A 17,785-nucleotide genomic window follows, 5' to 3' on the forward strand; every position below is an offset into this window, starting at 1 on the left:
ATAGTGATATAAGCGAGGGAGGGGACCAAACATAACACAGTTAAAACATCCTGAGTGTACAAAAGGTTTAAATTACTTACCTGCAACTATTGTTCTCCAGCATGGATCTGGCATGGATTCACATGCTCATGAATATTCCCCGTTGTCAGGCTGGGAATCCTTGGTAAAAGAAAAAACAGTTTCACTTGCACTTAAAAAACGTATTTCTCCTTCAAACCAATCAATGTCCTCTGGGCCATACCGTCCCCATCCAATGACAGTCCTCTCCCCAAGCCCCTCCTCTGGCAGACATCCTCAGATTTGGTAAGCACATAAAGTGAGCTGCCGCAGAGGTCCGGTGGGAGGTTTTGCATGTGAATCCATGCCAGACCCATGCTCGAGAACTATAGTTACAGGCAAGTAACTTAAACCTTCTCCAGCATGGGGTTTGGCATGGATTCACATGCTCATGAATAAACGAATACACAGTATTACAACATTACACAACCACAGGAGGTGGCCAGGCTCAACAGAAGCAATTAACACTTACCCTTGGAACAGACTCAACACAAGTTAACAGGTGGCGTAGCACTGCCTGGCCGACTATGGACTCCTCCCTGGAATACCTGTTGATTCAGTAGAATTTCGTGAAGGTATGCGTGGACCTCCACATCGCAGCCCTGCAGATGTCGAGCAGGGGCACACCAAAAAAGGAACGCCGTCCCAGCGATCGCTCTGGCGGAGTGGGCTCTCGGATGGCCCGGCAGAGGGCAGTTAGGCAGCCGATGACTGTGCATGATGCATCCAGAGAGCCATCTTGAGATGGAAACCTTGGACAAGGCCTTCCCATGATTCACAGGTCCAAAGTTCAAACAACTGAGAAGTCTTTCGAAAACTCTTTGTGCATGTCACGTAGAACTTCAAGGGACAAGCAACGTCCAGCGAATGCAAGGTCCTCTCCGCCCGGCAAAGATTTCGGGAAGTAAACAGGTGTGTTGAGGTGAAATTCCGACAGAACCTTCAGCATGAAAGGGGTGTGTGCACAACACCACCCTCGATTTGTGGAAGGTCAGATATGGCTGCTTGTAGGATAGGGCCTGGATCTCGCCCACACATCTGGCCAAGGTGATGGCCACCAGGAATTCCGTTTTCCATGAGAGGAACTTGAGTGGGGCTTGATACATAGGTTCGAAAGGTACCCCCATGAGTCTTGTAAGGGCTACGTTGATTTCGGGGCAGGCGCCTTCGCCGGACGGAAAAATCAAAAAAGCCCTTTGAGGAACTTCTTGACAAGTCTGTGGGACCACAGCGAGGAGCTTCCCGGGGATCTGGTGTAGCGAAGGATGGCCGCCAGGTGTACCTTGATGTGTGAGTTCTGCTTTTGCCAAGGACAAGTATGGCAGAATCTGTGGAGGCGTGACCCTCTGAGGAGAAATCTGCTGCAACGTAGTAAAGCGTTTCACTTATGGCCGTAGCACTTCAGAGTCAACGCTGCCCTGGCTTTGGCAAGCACCTGCTTGCAGTCCGCTGGCAACTCCATCTCCATACTAAGGCTGCAGGAGCCATACCTTCAGGTTCAGAGATCCTGGGCCATGATGGAGGATTGCGCCTCCTTCCCTGGCAAGCAGATCCGGAAGTACCAGCGACATGACTGGAGGCGAAAGGGACAGGCTGAGCAGGTCTGGATACCAAATCTGTCTTGGCCGTCCAAAGGGGATGAGCATTATCTTGCACCGACACCGTGAGTCTGTTGATCACACGTAGCAGGAGAGAAAGCAGGGGAAAGGCACACAGAAACTCTTCTTCCCACGAGAAGGAGAACACGTCCCCCCAACCTCCGCGGTTGGTAGAACCTGCTGGCAAACATTTGGCATTTTGAGTGTGTGTGCATGGCAAAGATATTGATAGGAGGTCTGCCCATTTGATGAATAGGCGGTCCACCTAGTCCTGATGAAGCTCCCACTCATGGCAGGAGCTCAGCTCCCTGCTGAGAGAGTTGGCAATGGTGTTCTTGACGCCTGCCAAGTAGAACGGGACAAGGACCATCCGCTGTCCGGCGGCCCAATGCCACAAGACCTGAACTTCCTTGGAGAGCGCTGGGGATCGTGAGCCCCATTGTTCCCCGATGTAAAACGTGGTGTTGTCCTTGAAGATCCTCACCACCTTGGCCTCTCAGAGGGCAGGAAAGACTTGAGGGCCCAGAACACTGCCACTGCCCGTAACTCTAGGATGTTGATGTGCAGATCCTTCCCCTCCAAAAGCCACAGACCTCTGGTGTGTAGACGTCCGGTGTGAGCCCCCAACCTTTCAGAAAAGCATCTGTGGTGGCTCGCCTCCTGGTATGGCGGGGTTTGAAATCCCGTTCTCTGGGCGATGTGGGAGCGAACTCCCCACCACTCTAACGCCCAGCAGAACGCTTCATTGGGTGGGAGGGGAGGTGGATCTTGTCCACAAAATTCCTGGCCACTTGTATCCAACAATTGGATGCATGTTGGATATTGCTCCCTCATTCCATCTGAACCTCCCATCTGCTCCTCATCGCATGAGTGCTTGCCTGGAAGCAGCGCAGCCGGCAACTTCCATGCAGAGACTTATGTGCGCATCTAGAATTTTGTGGATCAGCTGTTTCACTCTATCACAAAAACAAAGCAGAAGAGAAATTGTGATCAATCTGGTTCCATTTTTATTTTAGAACTGCCTTTTCTTTCATGTGTGCCTGCAGCACTACAGCGCCAGCACATTTACTGGTGTTGGACCCAGAGGTCCTTTGTTGATAACTGGTGCGGGCCATGTTGCCAAAATTTGAAGATGGCCGCCACCTTTCTTCATGATGTGAGCCCTGCCTAAGGGCTCACCCATTGGCCTGCTCAGCCTTCTTACAACCAATCGGGGAACGGCAGGCTTAAGCTGGCCCCCTCGCCGAAGCCCACTTCCAAAGGCCCCGTCTGCTCCCTGTACACTACCAGGACGCTCCAAGGTGAGACGCTATCCCCCTCTGTGGTACCATCAGCCAATCGTCCGTGTACGGGTATATGTGTACCATAAACCTGGGAGGGGCCCTGTAGGCTCCCTGCGTGGAGGTTCTGGGAGGTTGTCTGTATGATGTAGAGTATCCCTTGGATGATCTGCTCGATTTTCCCCTTGAGTGAAAAGACGAGCGATGCTGCTGTAGAGTGCCAAGGGAACGTGCCGTCTCCGTCTTTCTTTATCGCTTGAAGGGATTCATAGACGATCTTCCTGAATAGGTTTTCGGTATCGATCGGCATGTCCAGCACCTTTGCATGCACGTCCTAGCGAACGTTGGTAGGCTTCAACCATCCCAGCCGAAGTAAAGCTCAGTTTCCCATCTGTCGGAACCCTGTGTCTGCGATGTCCACCGCCACCCTCAAGAGGGCGAGCCTCCGTCCTCTTGTCGTCTGGGAGGAATCTCACGATCGGCCCAGCTCGTACCAATGCTCTCAGTCATAACGGGACAAGATAGCCAGAGCAGTAGCCGCCTTGATCGTGGATGCTGTGTAGATAACTCTTCCACATGGCGTCCAACTTTTCCCCCCTCATTGTCCAGGGGACTGACTATGAGGCCGGGTTGGCTGAATGTTTCCTTGCGGCAGCCGACACTACCGAGTCAGACGATGGTTGTGACCTCAAGAACTTGGGTGCGGAGTCCGGCACCCTGTATTTCTTTTCCAACCCATCAAGTTTGGTTGGAGCCGTGATTGGATTCTTCATGAGGGCTAGGCCTGCCTCCCAAATGTCATCCAAAAAGGGTACCGCCATGATTGTCTTCCTCGTGGAATCCTTCTTCTTGGTATCTTCGGGCGCTAGCTAGAACAGCTCTGAGGCCCTGGAGATCGAGTGGAGTGATCCCACCTCGTCTGGTGGAAAGACTGAGGAGCGGCAAGGTGCATGGATTCGTTGTCCGCTGGGACAAAGTCCTCATCCTTGTTGGTTCCTGTGGCTGTGTCCGTACCCGGATCCACTGGTGGAGTTGAGTCCCGACGTGGCGGAGGAGGCTGATGCAGTGGTGTCAGATGGCGCTTTCTTTTTACGCAGAGGTTGTCAGGTGCCAGCGGTACAGCAGGTACTGAGGGCAACCTCTGCTGGATCTCCATCACCAGGGTGTGGAGAGTTGACAGGATGTCCATGTATATGTCCCTCGGCTGCGGAGGGAATTCTGGAGTGCTAGGCCCTGTGCTGCCGTCGTCCTCCTGGACTGTATGGACGGATGCTTCTCGTCGTCCGTGGAAGAGATGTCCACTGGCTGAACCTAAGCCTTGGAGGGCTGCTTTGGGGCCTCCATGCCCCACCACCCCCTTTTCGTTCCTGAGGGTTCTTAACTGGGGTCTGGACCAGTGCCTCTGCCCCTCCCCCCAGGGGTGTTCACAGCCTTCGCTGCAGCATCGGTGGCTGTGTCGTGCCTCATAGGCAGGGATATTCTCTGTGCAGTAGGAGCCACCCTCGTCACGTCGGTACCTCCCACTGCAGCGTTCGTCACAGCTTGTCTACAAGAAATGCAGGTCTTCTTAAGACTGATTGTCCCGACCAGGTTACATGCGATTTTAATGAATAGATAATAAAGAACATTTTGATCTAAACATTTTTAACGAAAAGAATACTGAATTTTGTAACAACTTTATTTGACCCCTTCTCCCCTCCCCACCCCCCGCCGCCCTACAAAAACAGCTGGCCCCCTGGCTTTAAAAAAAAATAAAAAATCATTATTATCCATTTTTTCCAATCAATGTATACCGTCTCACCAGCCCAGGGGTCGGAGTCGCCTTCGGGACTCCCAGGTCACATGGAATAAGGGGCCAGCACAGGCAGCAGTTACACAGTAGGCATCTCTGGCCGCTGATCAGCTACAGCTATATTCTCTTTTTCCTCATCGGATTCAGCTCCAGTGGAATTTATCGTCAGTTTCCAGATCCAGGCCATTTATCCAGAAACCCAGCCAATCTGCACACATGCTACATTCAAACTTTGGGGGGTGGCTGTCCTTTCAGAACAGCCAACCTCCAAGGTAGAACTGGATCCAGGCAGGCATGCCAGAAGGCAAAGGGCTGCAGAATCTGACTCCTCCCTGATTTCATGTCTTCACTGACACTCTGGAGCCTCGGCGGGCTACACAAAGGGTTCCCGACGAAGACAATCAAACCAGGACCACCCCCTCCCAGAATGGCAGAAGGACCAAGAAAGCACACTATAAATAGCGAACAAAGAAAGAAGTCACAATTCTAAATGAAGGATGTGCATTACAACTGTTGGTTAAAGAGCCTGGGGGTAAAAAAAAAAACAAAACACGTCCACTGCAACCAGCCATAATAGTAAGCTTGTCACTGTAGCAGAAATGTTACAAGAGCAGTGAGAAAGGGAATACAATGTATCTCCTCAGCACTCCCCATAAGCCAGGAGGTGCTGATATCACAATGGGGATTGTAAAAAAGATAAAGTTTTCTTCTACATTGGGAACAGTAGTTCTCACAAGGAACCCATAGAAAATAAAAGGGGAGCCCAAGGGGCACCCCAGCAACACTGCACAGAAAGTGCAGTGTGCTGCAACAGGAATATGCAGTAAGCCAAAAAGTTATAGGAAATTATAATTTAAAAAATGAAGAATGGAGAGTCTTAAAAGGACACCCATACAAAGAGTAAAAGAAAGGTTGAGTGGGGAAAAGGATGCCATTAACAAATAAAAATTCACAAGTCCAGCAAAAAGTGTTAGGGTCTCACAGGTGAGGGAGATTTAGCATAAGAATTTAAATCTAACCTAACACTGATTGTATCAAATGGTCTGGCTCCTAGATTATTCTTTATTCACAGAACTAGAATTTGAAAGCTGTTTAACTAGGGCTTCAGTTTACCTTCATCACTAGAAGAGACAGGGTAGAGCACTTAGCTGGGTGACAATACAATCAAACAATCTTTGTGGGGGCAATTGAAGCCAGACTTGGGCAAGAAGACAATGAGCTAGGCCAGAATCAGAGATGAAATATGTCCTACATAACAGTGGGGGGAAGGAGGACACTAACAAAGACCTTGGGGTCTTTGGCGTTTCCCCCCTCCATGCTGCAAACTTGTGTTCTTCCATTAGACTTTGCACTATAAAAATAAATGTTTGACATACCTCCAGATCCTGCCCTGTCAGTGGATGCATTGGAGTATCCTCCCACCAAATCCAGCTGTATAATGACAACACAGCAGGGCATTCTCCTTCCAGACCCTCCCGTTGTCCAGGTCATCAAATCCAGCCCATGGTAATACACTTCACAGCTGTTTAAGGACATGTTACAGTTGTGCTACGTGCTGCGATACTTACAACATTCTAAGTTGATGCAGGGTCACATCATCCTGCTCCAGCCAGGGACCTTTGTCAAACTGCAGATATTCAATGTCCTCAATAATCTGAAACGGAGGAATAAGGAAAAGATGTACCCACTTTTGCAGTAAGAGTAAAGTTTCTTGACTGCAACACTGGTTTAGCAGTCTAGTTATTGTTGTAGATCCACAAACTTTGCATACTCCTATACATCTTGGGTTTCCAAATATTACTTTTAAAAATACTTGAAGAATATCAGAGCACAAAATTTAATTTGAGAGAAGCAAGACCCCAAAAACATTAAGCGGAAGTCCAGAATCCTCCTTAGATTGCCACAATTTAAAGATTGCCTTTTCAAGTCATGAATTTAGCAGCATCTCATTTTGTATCTTTACCACTCGCAGGGAGGAGAGATGAGGCACAATCTTAACATTCTTTTGCAGCATGAATGTTCCCTACATTTCACACCATTGTGCCCCATATAGCATACAATAGAAACAAAGATGTTTAGAAGTTAAAAAAAAACACTACCAAAAGCCAGTGTGTTAGGTTACTTGCACATCTAAGCAAACATTGCATCCAAACGAGTACCATATACTTACCTGTGCTCATGTTCTTTCGACAGGATGCTCCTCCCACGTATTCCTCATCTTCGATATATCCAAGTCTGCTTGCAGCTAGCTTTGGAATTTTTTTCATAGGGTCGAGCATCGTGCAGAGTGGAGTCTTGGTCTTCAAATGCCTCCGTAGCATCCCTTGTGACGTTGATGCTGGCATATGAAGCACTGCGCTGACTGTTACCTAAGTTCTCGTTTTTTCCTCCTTTAATTTGTATGCTGGGTGACAGGACGAGCCAATCTTGACGATGCGAGAAAGGAAGGTGCAAAACAAGGAAATTCTAGGCAAGTAAGAGGGGATGGAAGGATTGAGGACGATGAGTAATATGTGGGAGAAACATCCAGATGAAAGAACGTTACCACGGGTAACTTGTTAATCGAATGGATTGAGTCCTCCCACATAGTCCTCGTCTTTGATAGAATCCCAAAGCAGTTTGTTTTAGGAGGAGAGTGCCAAGAATGTTGTTATTTGTTAATATTATGGAGGACAGCTTTACCAGATTTGGCTTCCTCTCCCGATAAAGAATCTACACAGTAAAATGTATTGAAAGTATGAAGGGACAACCAGGTTGCCGCTCTGCAAATGTCTTGCACTGGCACACCACTTTCCAGAGCCAAGGAAGCAGCCACCTCCCTCTAGTGGAATGCGCCCTCAAACCTTTTAGGCAAATCTTTGCCTGTCAGAGAATAGCATTCTGTTATGCACTGCACATGACTATCTAGAGATGGCTGGTTTTGTGACCGCCAAGCCTAATCTTTGTCTAGCATAACCAATGAAGTCATCCTGACGAACATTTGATGTCCGTGTGATGTAATAATTTAATACCCTTTTAGGGTCCAGACGATGAAGCCTCTCCTGTTTTGATAGATGAGGAGGTGGATAAAAAGTTGGCAACACTATGCGCTGTGCAAGGTGAAACTGATAACTTTCGGTAGAAATGATCAAACTCTCATTACTACCTTGTACTTGAAAAAGGATGTGAAAGGTGGTTTAGAAGATAAGAGCTTGTAGCTGACTTACCCTACGGGCAGACGTGATAGCTACTAAAAAGGCAGATTTCATAGTGAGCACGCTTCAAGGACACGAATGTAAGGGTTCAAAAGGAGCTCCCATAAGACATCTTTGTATTAGATTCAAGTCCCATGATGGCACGATGAATCGAGTATGTGGGAACACATGTGTTCAGCCCTTAACACATTTTACCACATTTGGCACTTTAAAACGACGACTCCCTCATCCAGAGATCTTTTAAAGATTGACAGTGCTGCTAAGTAGCCCTTCACTGTGGCCACTTGCAACCCAGAATGGATCAAGTGGAGCAAGAAAGATAGAACATTGGTAAGTTTACATGTGAAAGGATCAAGTTTCTTTTTCCTGTACCAGCTGCAAAACTTATTTCAACGGCAGTGACACAGGGATTCTGTTCTAGCCAAAAGCAACACCTCCATCAAGTCTCCTGGAAAGCCCCAATCTCACCCATTCAGACACCAGGCGTGAAGATTGAGAGTCCTGATCTCTGGGTGAGGAATGAGGCCTCCCTCTTGCCAGAGTAGGTCTCTCTTAGGGGAAGAGAAATTAAAAGGCATGTGGCCATTTCCAGAAGGTCCAGATACCATGTTCTCCTGACCCAATCCGAAGTAATGAGGATCATGGATTTACCGAACTTCCTCAACCTCCGGATTACATAAGGAATGACAGGGACTGGTAGAAATGCGTACAGACGTGGAACTTCAAGTCCTCCACAAATGCGTCCCCTGGAGCTCCTCTTTGGGGAAATACCCCAGAGCAGAACAGCTCGCACTTCCGGTTGACACTGGTCGCCAACAGATCCACTTGAGGGGTTCCCCAAAGGGTAAAGATCTCCAGAAGGTCTTCTTCCTGAGCTAACTCGCACTAGTAGGAGATTGTGGTCAGCCTGCTCAGAGCGCCCGCCACCGTGTACTTTTCTCCAGCTAAATGAACTGCCAGAAGAGTGATTCCTTCACTTAGTGCCCAGAACCAGAGCTGCATTGCCTCACTGCACAGAGGCAACAGCCAGACGCCCCCTCTCTGTGAGGTAGTGCATGGCCACAGTGCAACTAAGAAAAATGATTGAACAATGTATCGGATTCTGAAGACCCATCAGGGTGAAGTGAAAATGAGAAAATTACGCACATTCTTCAGGGACGACAGGGATTATCGAGATGATCGAGTGTTCACGTTTCAACCGAAATATGACCCAACAACAACACTATACAGAGAAAGCATGCCAAATTGCTCACTAGCAAGCTCTGTTGTAGAAGGTGAAGCAAAAACAAAATCAGCCTCAACAGGTAGAGGAACTATACAAGCCAAATGATCTTTTTTAGAACAAATCAAACACAAGAAGGAGAACCGTGCAAAAAAACCCCAAACATGCACATTTTTCAGATCCGGTAACCGTTCTACAACGGGACAAGGAGGAGGAGAGGCCGGAGAGCTGGCAAACAGCAGCAACAAATTAGAAAAAGAAATGGGAAGAAGAATGACATCACATTCTCAGAACAGCACAAGGGAACTCCCAAACATTGTGATGAAACTTTCAAGGGAGCTGACAAGCAATGAAAACAACCTACTGAGTAGAGGACTATCTTTCTCCCCTACAAGTACTAACAACCTCGCAGACTTGCAAATGGATCTCTTCAAATGTACATGGAGGTGTAAACTCAAAGAATTATTTGCCGCAAACTGAGTACATATAAAAAAAAAAAAAACCCTCGTTACCAATTTCTGGTATCATTGGAAGACCCCACTTTGACCATCAAAGAAGATGTAATGGCTCACCTAGACATTGAAGTACCCAGGAAGATCCTTTAACTCTAAATGTATGCCACAGCTTTATATGGAGAACTACATAGACACTTTTCCGGAAGTCGTGACAAGAGCTCTATAGACTCAAGGACAGTAAACAACAAACCCAAGGGATAAGGAATAACCTAAAGCAACAAGAACTACATTCCCTACAAAGCCTACAGAAGGACCCAGACCTTATAATTAAAAAAGCTGATAAGGGGGGCAATATTGTATTAATGAATAGAAAACATTACATCCAAATGGCAACTAAACTTTTTTTTTTAAACCTTTATATAATACTGGCAGAGAGGCACATCAGGGACGAGCATCCAGGTCCAGCCTTACGTCTCTTAAGTGAACATGGTAATATAATTAGGTAGTAATGGAAGATACAATAGACATACAGTTGGCAAACAGCATATAACACAAGTCTCCTAGGCTTCAGCTTTATTACACAAATATCGATATTTTACCCAAGTATCTCGGGGTCTGGAGCGTGTGTGAAGTGTGGAATTATATAGACCTTCGCATTCCTGTGCCCAGGTCAGAGCTACTAACCATTCTTTCATGCTGGGAGAACGTTTGTCTTTCCATTTTAATAGGACGGCTCTTTTGGCTATCAAGCAAGCAATATTAGCGAATGCATTGTGACCTTTGCTGTGGATTGTCGGCCATATACTGCAGAGTGGACCAAGGGGTTTTTGCTCCAACGGGATATCTATTGCTTCAGTTATCATGTCCACCACCTGGTCCCAGTAGCGCCCTAGTTGTGGGAATGACCAGAACATGTGTAAGTGGTCGTCTGGGGTATGCCAGCATCTGTGGCAGAGTGTGGTTGCAAGTGGGTCATTTTGGATAATCTAGCTGGTGTATAGTAGAGTCTGTTTAGAAGTTTACATTGTATAAACTTAAACCTAAAGTTTACAGAAACTTTCTTGGTATGTGTACAGTTTCGGGACCATTGCTCATCCGTGAGGTCAAAGCCCAGTTCTCAGGACCATCCCTGTTGTGTGCGTGGGGTGGGAGGTGTAATAGCATCTAATAAAATATTGTATAGTGCGGACAAGATGTGCCTGCAGTCCCCAGAATTAGTGATGTAGGCTAGACACGTGGTCTCTTGTGGTTCCACTGGATAGGACCGCCACCTACCCGAGATTGCCGCCCATAGCGTATAGTATTGCAGTCGATCCCCACTTGTGTTCCCGTGGCCAGGTTTCGAAGTGGATGGCGTGATAAATTTGCCATCTTGGAAAATATCAACTAGCGCCCTGTAGCCCAGTTGTCTGGATTGCCCTGTCCCATGTCGGTTGAAGCTCTGGGAATTTCCACAAGGGTAGCCAATGGTAGTAGAGTCTGACAGTTTCCAGGAGGGCTAATATTTTGCAACATGCACGCAGTGTGGACAGGGTCAAATGGGCAGTCATCCCGGTAGCATTGGTTTAGTATTAATGTTTTAAGGTCCGATTCTGCCGCAACTAGTGTCTCAAACTTGACGTGCGGTGGGGGTGATGTCATGGGGTGCCAGAACGTGGCGAATTGTGTCTGAGCTGCTGTCAAGGTTGGAGCAGTGAATCCCCCCTTTCTCATATGGTTACCCACTTTTTACAGACTGCGCCAGAGTGCCATAGGAATTGCACTAGTAAACCGTGTATTTTAGCGGAGTAGGGTTTTCCTGGGTACATTGGCGAATATGTATAGCATCTTGGGGAGTAGTGTCATCTTGCTCAGCGATAGATTGGCGGCCAGGGACAGTGGGAGGGCTTTCCATTTATTCAATTTGGTTAAGGTGTATGTACTGAGTATAATATAGTTGTCTTGCAATATAGGATCTCGAAACGACCACCCCCAAGTATTTGATTCGGTTGGGTGACCATCGGAGAGATGATAGTCCCTGGCAGCTGAAGGTATTATTGGTAAGGGGGAATATCTCCCATTTGGAGGCATGCATTGTGAAACCCGAGACTTCACCAATATGTGTGATGTCTTGGATGATCGGTATCAGGTTGGTTAAGGGGTCTCGGACCTAGAGCAAGACTTCATCTGCATATAGAGAAATGATCTCAGGGGAACCAATGAAACTGATCTCACGTTGGCCTTGATTTTTCCTGATGTATTCCGCATTTGGCTCGATAGCTAGGGCGAAGAGGATGGGGGAGAACGGACAACATTGACGGGTCCCTCTTTCCAGCTGGAATAGAGTGGACGTGTGTGAGTTGACACGGACCCTAGCAAGTGGTTGTGTGTATAGCAGATGAATGTATTGCAGCATCTTGGGCCCAAATCTCATCTTTTCAAGAATCGTGAACAGGAAGTACCAGGCCACCATATCGAAGGCCATTATAGTAAACAACCGTCTGATATTGAGTGCAGTGGATTGTAATTGGCGAGCTGCCCGGGCTTGTGGGCGGGTGGCTTTGTTGGTCCTGTCAAGTGTGTCATTGGATATTATGTTCATGTCCCCCCCCCTCCCAAATTATGGGTATCCCATAGTACCCAGCTAAAGTTTCTTCCAGCTGTTCGAAGAATTCTGGGGAATCAGTGTTGGGGCAGTATGTTTTTATCAGTATGGTCTCCAGGCCTTCCAGAATACAGTGCACTACAAGGTACCTCCCCCCCGGGTCCACTATGATCCGTTTTGCGGTACATTTCAAGGACGTATGGACTATTATCATGACTCCTCTAGATTGGGTGAAGTAAGATGTGGAGTATCTGTTTCCCTCCCTCCCCATGAGGGGGCTATATTGCGGCATGTGTTTTTATTAGCGTGGGTTTCTTGTAGGAATAGGATATTGGCTGTCTGTGCACATAGGCTATTATTTTGCGAGATTTGGTGAAGTTGCCGAGCCCCTGGACGTTCCAGCTTAGTATCTTTATCTGTTGTGCCATACCCTCATGAATGATTCCTGTTCTTTACCATGTGCCGTTTTCAAATCTGTGTCTTTGTAGAATGTTAAGACAGATTTCTGAACTCTGATCTGGTGGGCAGAGGTTCAGAAGGCCAGCCTAGTTTCTTGGAACAGGGTAACCTTCTGGACAAGCCAGACCAATCAAGGTAGCTTGGCGGCGGTCAAGACTAGGTCTCAGGAGGGGTGAGGGTGACTGAAAGACCTCAATGAGCACACAGAGTAAAGGACACTTACAAATCACTCCCAGTCAGGTGTATAGGCCTTTGCAATTCAACACAATAAGAAAGTCACAGCAAATACTATTAAACCAATACACATACATGCAAGACCAATGAGGTCTAAACAATTAATGCACCAAATGGGTCTACAACCTAAACAGGTAAGGAAGCAGGCAGTGCAAATAGTCTTTAGGCCCTTCTGCATCAAACAGTCCTAACTGAAAGGCAGTCCAAGCCCTAAAATGAGGGGAGCCTAATGCTCAAATGTACTTGCGAAGCTGGCGCACGCGGTAGTTCAAATGGGCAAAACAGGGTCTTTTGTAGGGGCTGTAGCAGCTCAGGAAGGTCGGTGAGGTGATGCAGAATAGGTTCCCACTATTCGAGGAGGGCCTCCACTTGAGGGCAGAGTCGATTCCAAGATTTGGGAATAGTTAGCTAGTTCAAACTAGCAGTGGAAAGGAGAGGGGCCCTCGGGGGCCACTCGTGTGAAAAAAAATTGATGGATGCGTTAGGGGCCACCGATTAGGGTTGCAATTACTCACTGACCCCCGGCGCACTCCGGACCAAAATTCAGCAGTCGAGTCCACTTCGGTTGAAGGTTCAAATGCAGCAATCTCGCGGCTCTGCAGCTTTCAGCGACAAAGATACATTGATTCCCCTACGGGACAGTGGCGATTTCTCTGCTCCTGGTGGATGGATCAGGCCAGTTCCGCTGTAGCAGGCTTCAGGGCACAGAGGACCACAGCTGCAATGAACTTGCAAAGCTCGTCACAGCGGCTGGGCGACATGGTAACCGTGTGTACTCAGTTCGGGCGCACTCACTTTACTCTAGACCTGAGAATGCCAAGTGTACGAAATTCGGTGCGAGAGCCGTGAACACGGAGCTTGCGATGTACCAAGTTTCAAGGGCCTCCTCGAAACGGCGGCGGCATCAGGGCAAAACTCCTGTGCAAGCTGGTCAGCCCACTAGTTGGCCAGGGATGCTTCCGAAAAGGCTTACTTGCAGGATTTAATGAAGGTGCCGAGAATCGTTAGTCCCACTATTCCAATGGGTCGAAGCGCCTTTGCAGACCTTCTAGGACGAGCAGAGGGGTCCCACGGGATGACAGCGGGGTCAGGGTGCCAAACCTTCCAGCGGGTCACCAGCGGTTCCTCGACTCTGCTTCTTAGTTTCAGGATACTTGGATCCTATCCTTTGTTCAGTGACAACTCCAGAGACCGACATGGTATGGGTGTTTGGAGCCCTCTTATCCAAAATCTCCTTCGCGCCAAAATGAAGAGGACCCAAAGGGAGATCTGCTCACATACAGGCATACCATACGTGGACCAATCATGGACCACGGTGGCCCCAGGCCTTCACAGCACACCAGACTCTGGCACCCAGGATGTGTATTGGAACTAGAAAGACCATCCCACATCCTGTGGGCACGCAGAAGCCCGCGAAAGCTTAGCGCTTTGCGGGAAAATGCAAGCTCAAATAAGGATTGACCTGGGTCAGCCTGACCTGGTGAAGGGGCAAGATGGCCAAAGGACAGGACAAAGAACCCCGTGGCATGGCCATTTTGGAGCTAGGCCACCTAACTGTGCCAAACACGGTAATCGTGGTTTACCTGGCAAGAAACAGTTAAAAATACACAAAAAGATAAGCTGCCACAAGCCCTGTCCAAGGCACATCTGCACTTCTAAAAAAAATCCTTCGAGAGTAACTAGGGCCTTTAGAAATGACAGGAAGACCCAAGTACACTGTACTGTAAGGTATTGTGTGCACTTGCAACCTGTTGCAGAAAAGTTGCATCATTGACAAGGACTAAGGGAAAGAAACTCTCCAAGTACTGACTGTCTTTAAGGACATGTCAGTTTCCCCATAAGAAGCGAGAGAAAATATCAGGGGAGTGCAGCAGAAGGCTGTGCTCCTCTGGTAAAGTCAGACTATGGTGTTTAAACAAAGCAAAAAGTTGGGGGGCACAACTGGAGGGAAAATTGCACATGAAATGGAAATCTTTCCCAACATAGAATGAGTCACCTGCCTCTGCGTACCTAGTCGCCAGGGTTTTAACAGTTTCCACACAACTTCCCTTCTGCGTAGCGCAACCAGTGCTTGTGTTACCTTCAGGTTCAGGCAAAGGTCCCGTACCTGTCTCTCCCCCCCACCCTCACTGCCACCCCCAACCCAGCATTGTGCATCTCCATGCCCTGCCCATCCCCAACCTCCCCTCTATGCCAACTGGGAATAGGGGTCAACATGATTCATGCCAGCAACTGCAAGTGGGAGCGCTGTTGCCGCACGGCTTTTGTCTATAACAGGGGCATACTGCCCTGGACCATTGCTAGTGCCTAGGTGGCTAGCCTTCTATGAAATACTATCTGCACATATCACAGTAAACGTCTTGGGATCAGGATCACAGGCACACGTTTAAGCAGGGTTAGTTATCTCCTTCTCCGTGATCACCAGCAGGGTTAGCCACTGAGATTTGTACCTCAATAAATTGTACAGCTTCGCTTGGTATTGTGAAAACAATAGAGCTTCCCCCGGAATTGCAGTTTCAGCCGTGCTGGGAATATCATGGCGTATTGCATGTTCCTCTGAGCATTTTTTTCACCCCAATGAATTGGCAGCATTCTAAATTGTACTGGGATGGAGAAGTCTGGGAAAATGCAAATGACTTGGGAGTACAGCCTCAACTCCCTCTTGTGGGTCAGGTGGAGCAGTGTATCTCTGTCCCGGTAGCTTAGGATCTTTGCTATTATAGGTCTGGGGAAGTCTCCCAGTTTCGGTATGGGTGAAAGCGCCTGATGCACCCGTTCAACCGCGAAGAAAGGAGAACAAGCTGGTTGATCAAGTAGGTCTTTGAGAAGGTTTTCGACAGCTAACTTCATATTTCCGGTTAGGGTGTCTTCCGGCACCCCCACACAATCCTGATGTTATTTCTGCGGGATCGTGATTCTAGATCGTCGCACTTGTTTTTGATTAGCTTCAGGTCTTTGGAAAGAGTAGCGACCGTGTCTTGCAGGGTACGAATATTGTCCTCGTTAGTACTAATTCTTTCTTCCGCGTATGTTATCCGTGCTCCTTCGTGGGCCAGTTGAGACCTGATTGAGGCCCTACTTGCAGTGATGTCGTCTAGTGTACCGCGGCGAAGCCCTCCGCCACTGCTTCCATCATGCCCGATAGGTCTGGCATGGGCGGGGGGTCCTGGAGATGAGGTGGGTGGTTCTGGTGGCGGCTGTCTCTGCTGATCAGCATCAATGCGTGGGGTTGCCTTTGTGAACTTATCCATGGCGCCCGCTTACTTCCCGCCATCTGATCCTTTAGTCATGTCCGTCTATGGTGGGGTGGTCAGGAAGTGCTGGTTGGGTGTGCCCCTGGGAGTGCGAGCCCCCGTGGCCAGGAAGCTATAGCAATTTAGTAGTAAGACACGCTTGTCTTCGCAAGTGGCTAACCCGGCGGTGGGGGTGGTCGTTCTACCCCTTTGTTGGCTGTGGTCTGTATGCGGAGGACGGTGATCTTTGTGGTAGATTGGGACCTATCCAGCCCCACGGACGGTTGTTGGAGCAGAGGCCCTCGACCGACACATTGTGAAGTTCTCTGACCTCAAATGGAGCTCTAGGTGGGGTAGGAGGCCCTGCGTCCCTCTGTCACCTATGTGTGGATGAGGTCCCCGCACCAAGCGGAGTGGGGTGGATGGTCCTCTTCCTCTCCAGTACCCCTGGTATCAATCTTCAGCTGGCCTCATTGCGGAAAATGCATGCAGGACTGAGGGGGCCTGCGCCTATGCTTGGGTCATTGGGCTGCAGAAGGCCAGTTTTCCAGAATGTTGCCTTCGTGGTGCGGCAGCAGTAGAGTTGCGAGTCCTGGGAAGAAGCAGAGGAGGGAGGGGGTCCCCTCACCCAAGTTCCGGGCCCCAGAGCTACGTTGCAGGGTGTAAATGTCGGTGCCTCTTATGGAGCAGAGGGATTGCATTATGTCAGGAAGACGTGTGCTGAGAGGTGATCGCTGTGGAATGTGGCGCCATGCTTCACCTGGGCAATGTGGAGTGCGCGAGGCTGCGTTGCTTGCTTAGTATGAGGAGGATGGAGTACCTTGGGAGGGGTCAAGGGGGTCTCACCTCATGCGTTGGCTAACCTGCGGGCATCAGGCGTAGTGTCGGGAGGTCCCAGAGGCATGCGGTCTAGTAGTCACCTCACTCAGGCCTCCAGTGGGTAGTAGCTTCGTGTGAATGGCCCGCGGTTCATGGTGCACCTTGAGGGTGTCGGGGGGCGGGGGGATTGAGCAGAACCGGAAGTACCGGCACCTTGACTGGTGGCGACACAGAAAGGCCGAGTAGGTCCGGATACCAAATCTGCCTCAGCCACGCCGGGGTGATGAGTATCATCTTGCACCAACACGGAGTGTGTTGATCACACATAGCAGGAGAAGAAACTCAGGAAAAGCGTACAGAACGAGACCCTCCCACGGGAAGGAGAACAGGTCCACCATGCTCCTCGGTTGGTGGAATCTGCTAGCAAACTTCTGACATTTCGAGTTCGCCGCCGTGGCAAAAAGATCAGAAGTCTGGCACATTTGACAACCAAATGGTCCACCTGATCCCGACGAAGGTCCCACTTGAGGCAGGAGCGCAGCTCCCTGCTGAGGGATTCAGCAATGGTGTTCTTGACGCCTGCCAGGTGGAAGGGGACGAGGAAGATCCCCTGTCCGATAACCAAATGCCACAAGACCTGAGCTTCCTTGGGGACCGCTGGGGATCGAGTGCCCCCTTGTTTCCTGATTTAGAAAATGGTGTCCGTGAAGATCCTCACCACCTTGCCTCTCAGAGATGGTAGGAAAGACTTGAGGGCCCAGAACACTGCCCGTAACTCCAGGATGTTTATGTGCAGATCCTTCTCCTCCGCAAGCCACAGCCCTCTGGCGTGCAGACATCTGGTGTGAGCTCCCAAAC

At 49.0% G+C, this 17,785-nt stretch overlaps 1 protein-coding gene across 1 annotated transcript in view; it reads right to left on the reverse strand.

Annotated features, from left to right (window-relative positions):
• Positions 1-17,785, reverse strand: part of NDUFA10 (NADH:ubiquinone oxidoreductase subunit A10) — a 468,753-nt gene that overhangs the window by 68,365 nt on the left and 382,603 nt on the right. Inside the window, exon 8 of the mRNA XM_069616024.1 lies at positions 6,296-6,381. Within this exon, the coding sequence (XP_069472125.1) occupies positions 6,296-6,381 (86 nt within the window). The remainder of the gene's footprint in view (positions 1-6,295; positions 6,382-17,785) is intronic.

The sequence above is a fragment of the Ambystoma mexicanum genome, chromosome 9, assembly GCF_040938575.1.
Source record: "Ambystoma mexicanum isolate Mex_15411 chromosome 9, UKY_AmexF1_1, whole genome shotgun sequence".
Taxonomy (NCBI): domain Eukaryota; kingdom Metazoa; phylum Chordata; class Amphibia; order Caudata; family Ambystomatidae; genus Ambystoma; species Ambystoma mexicanum.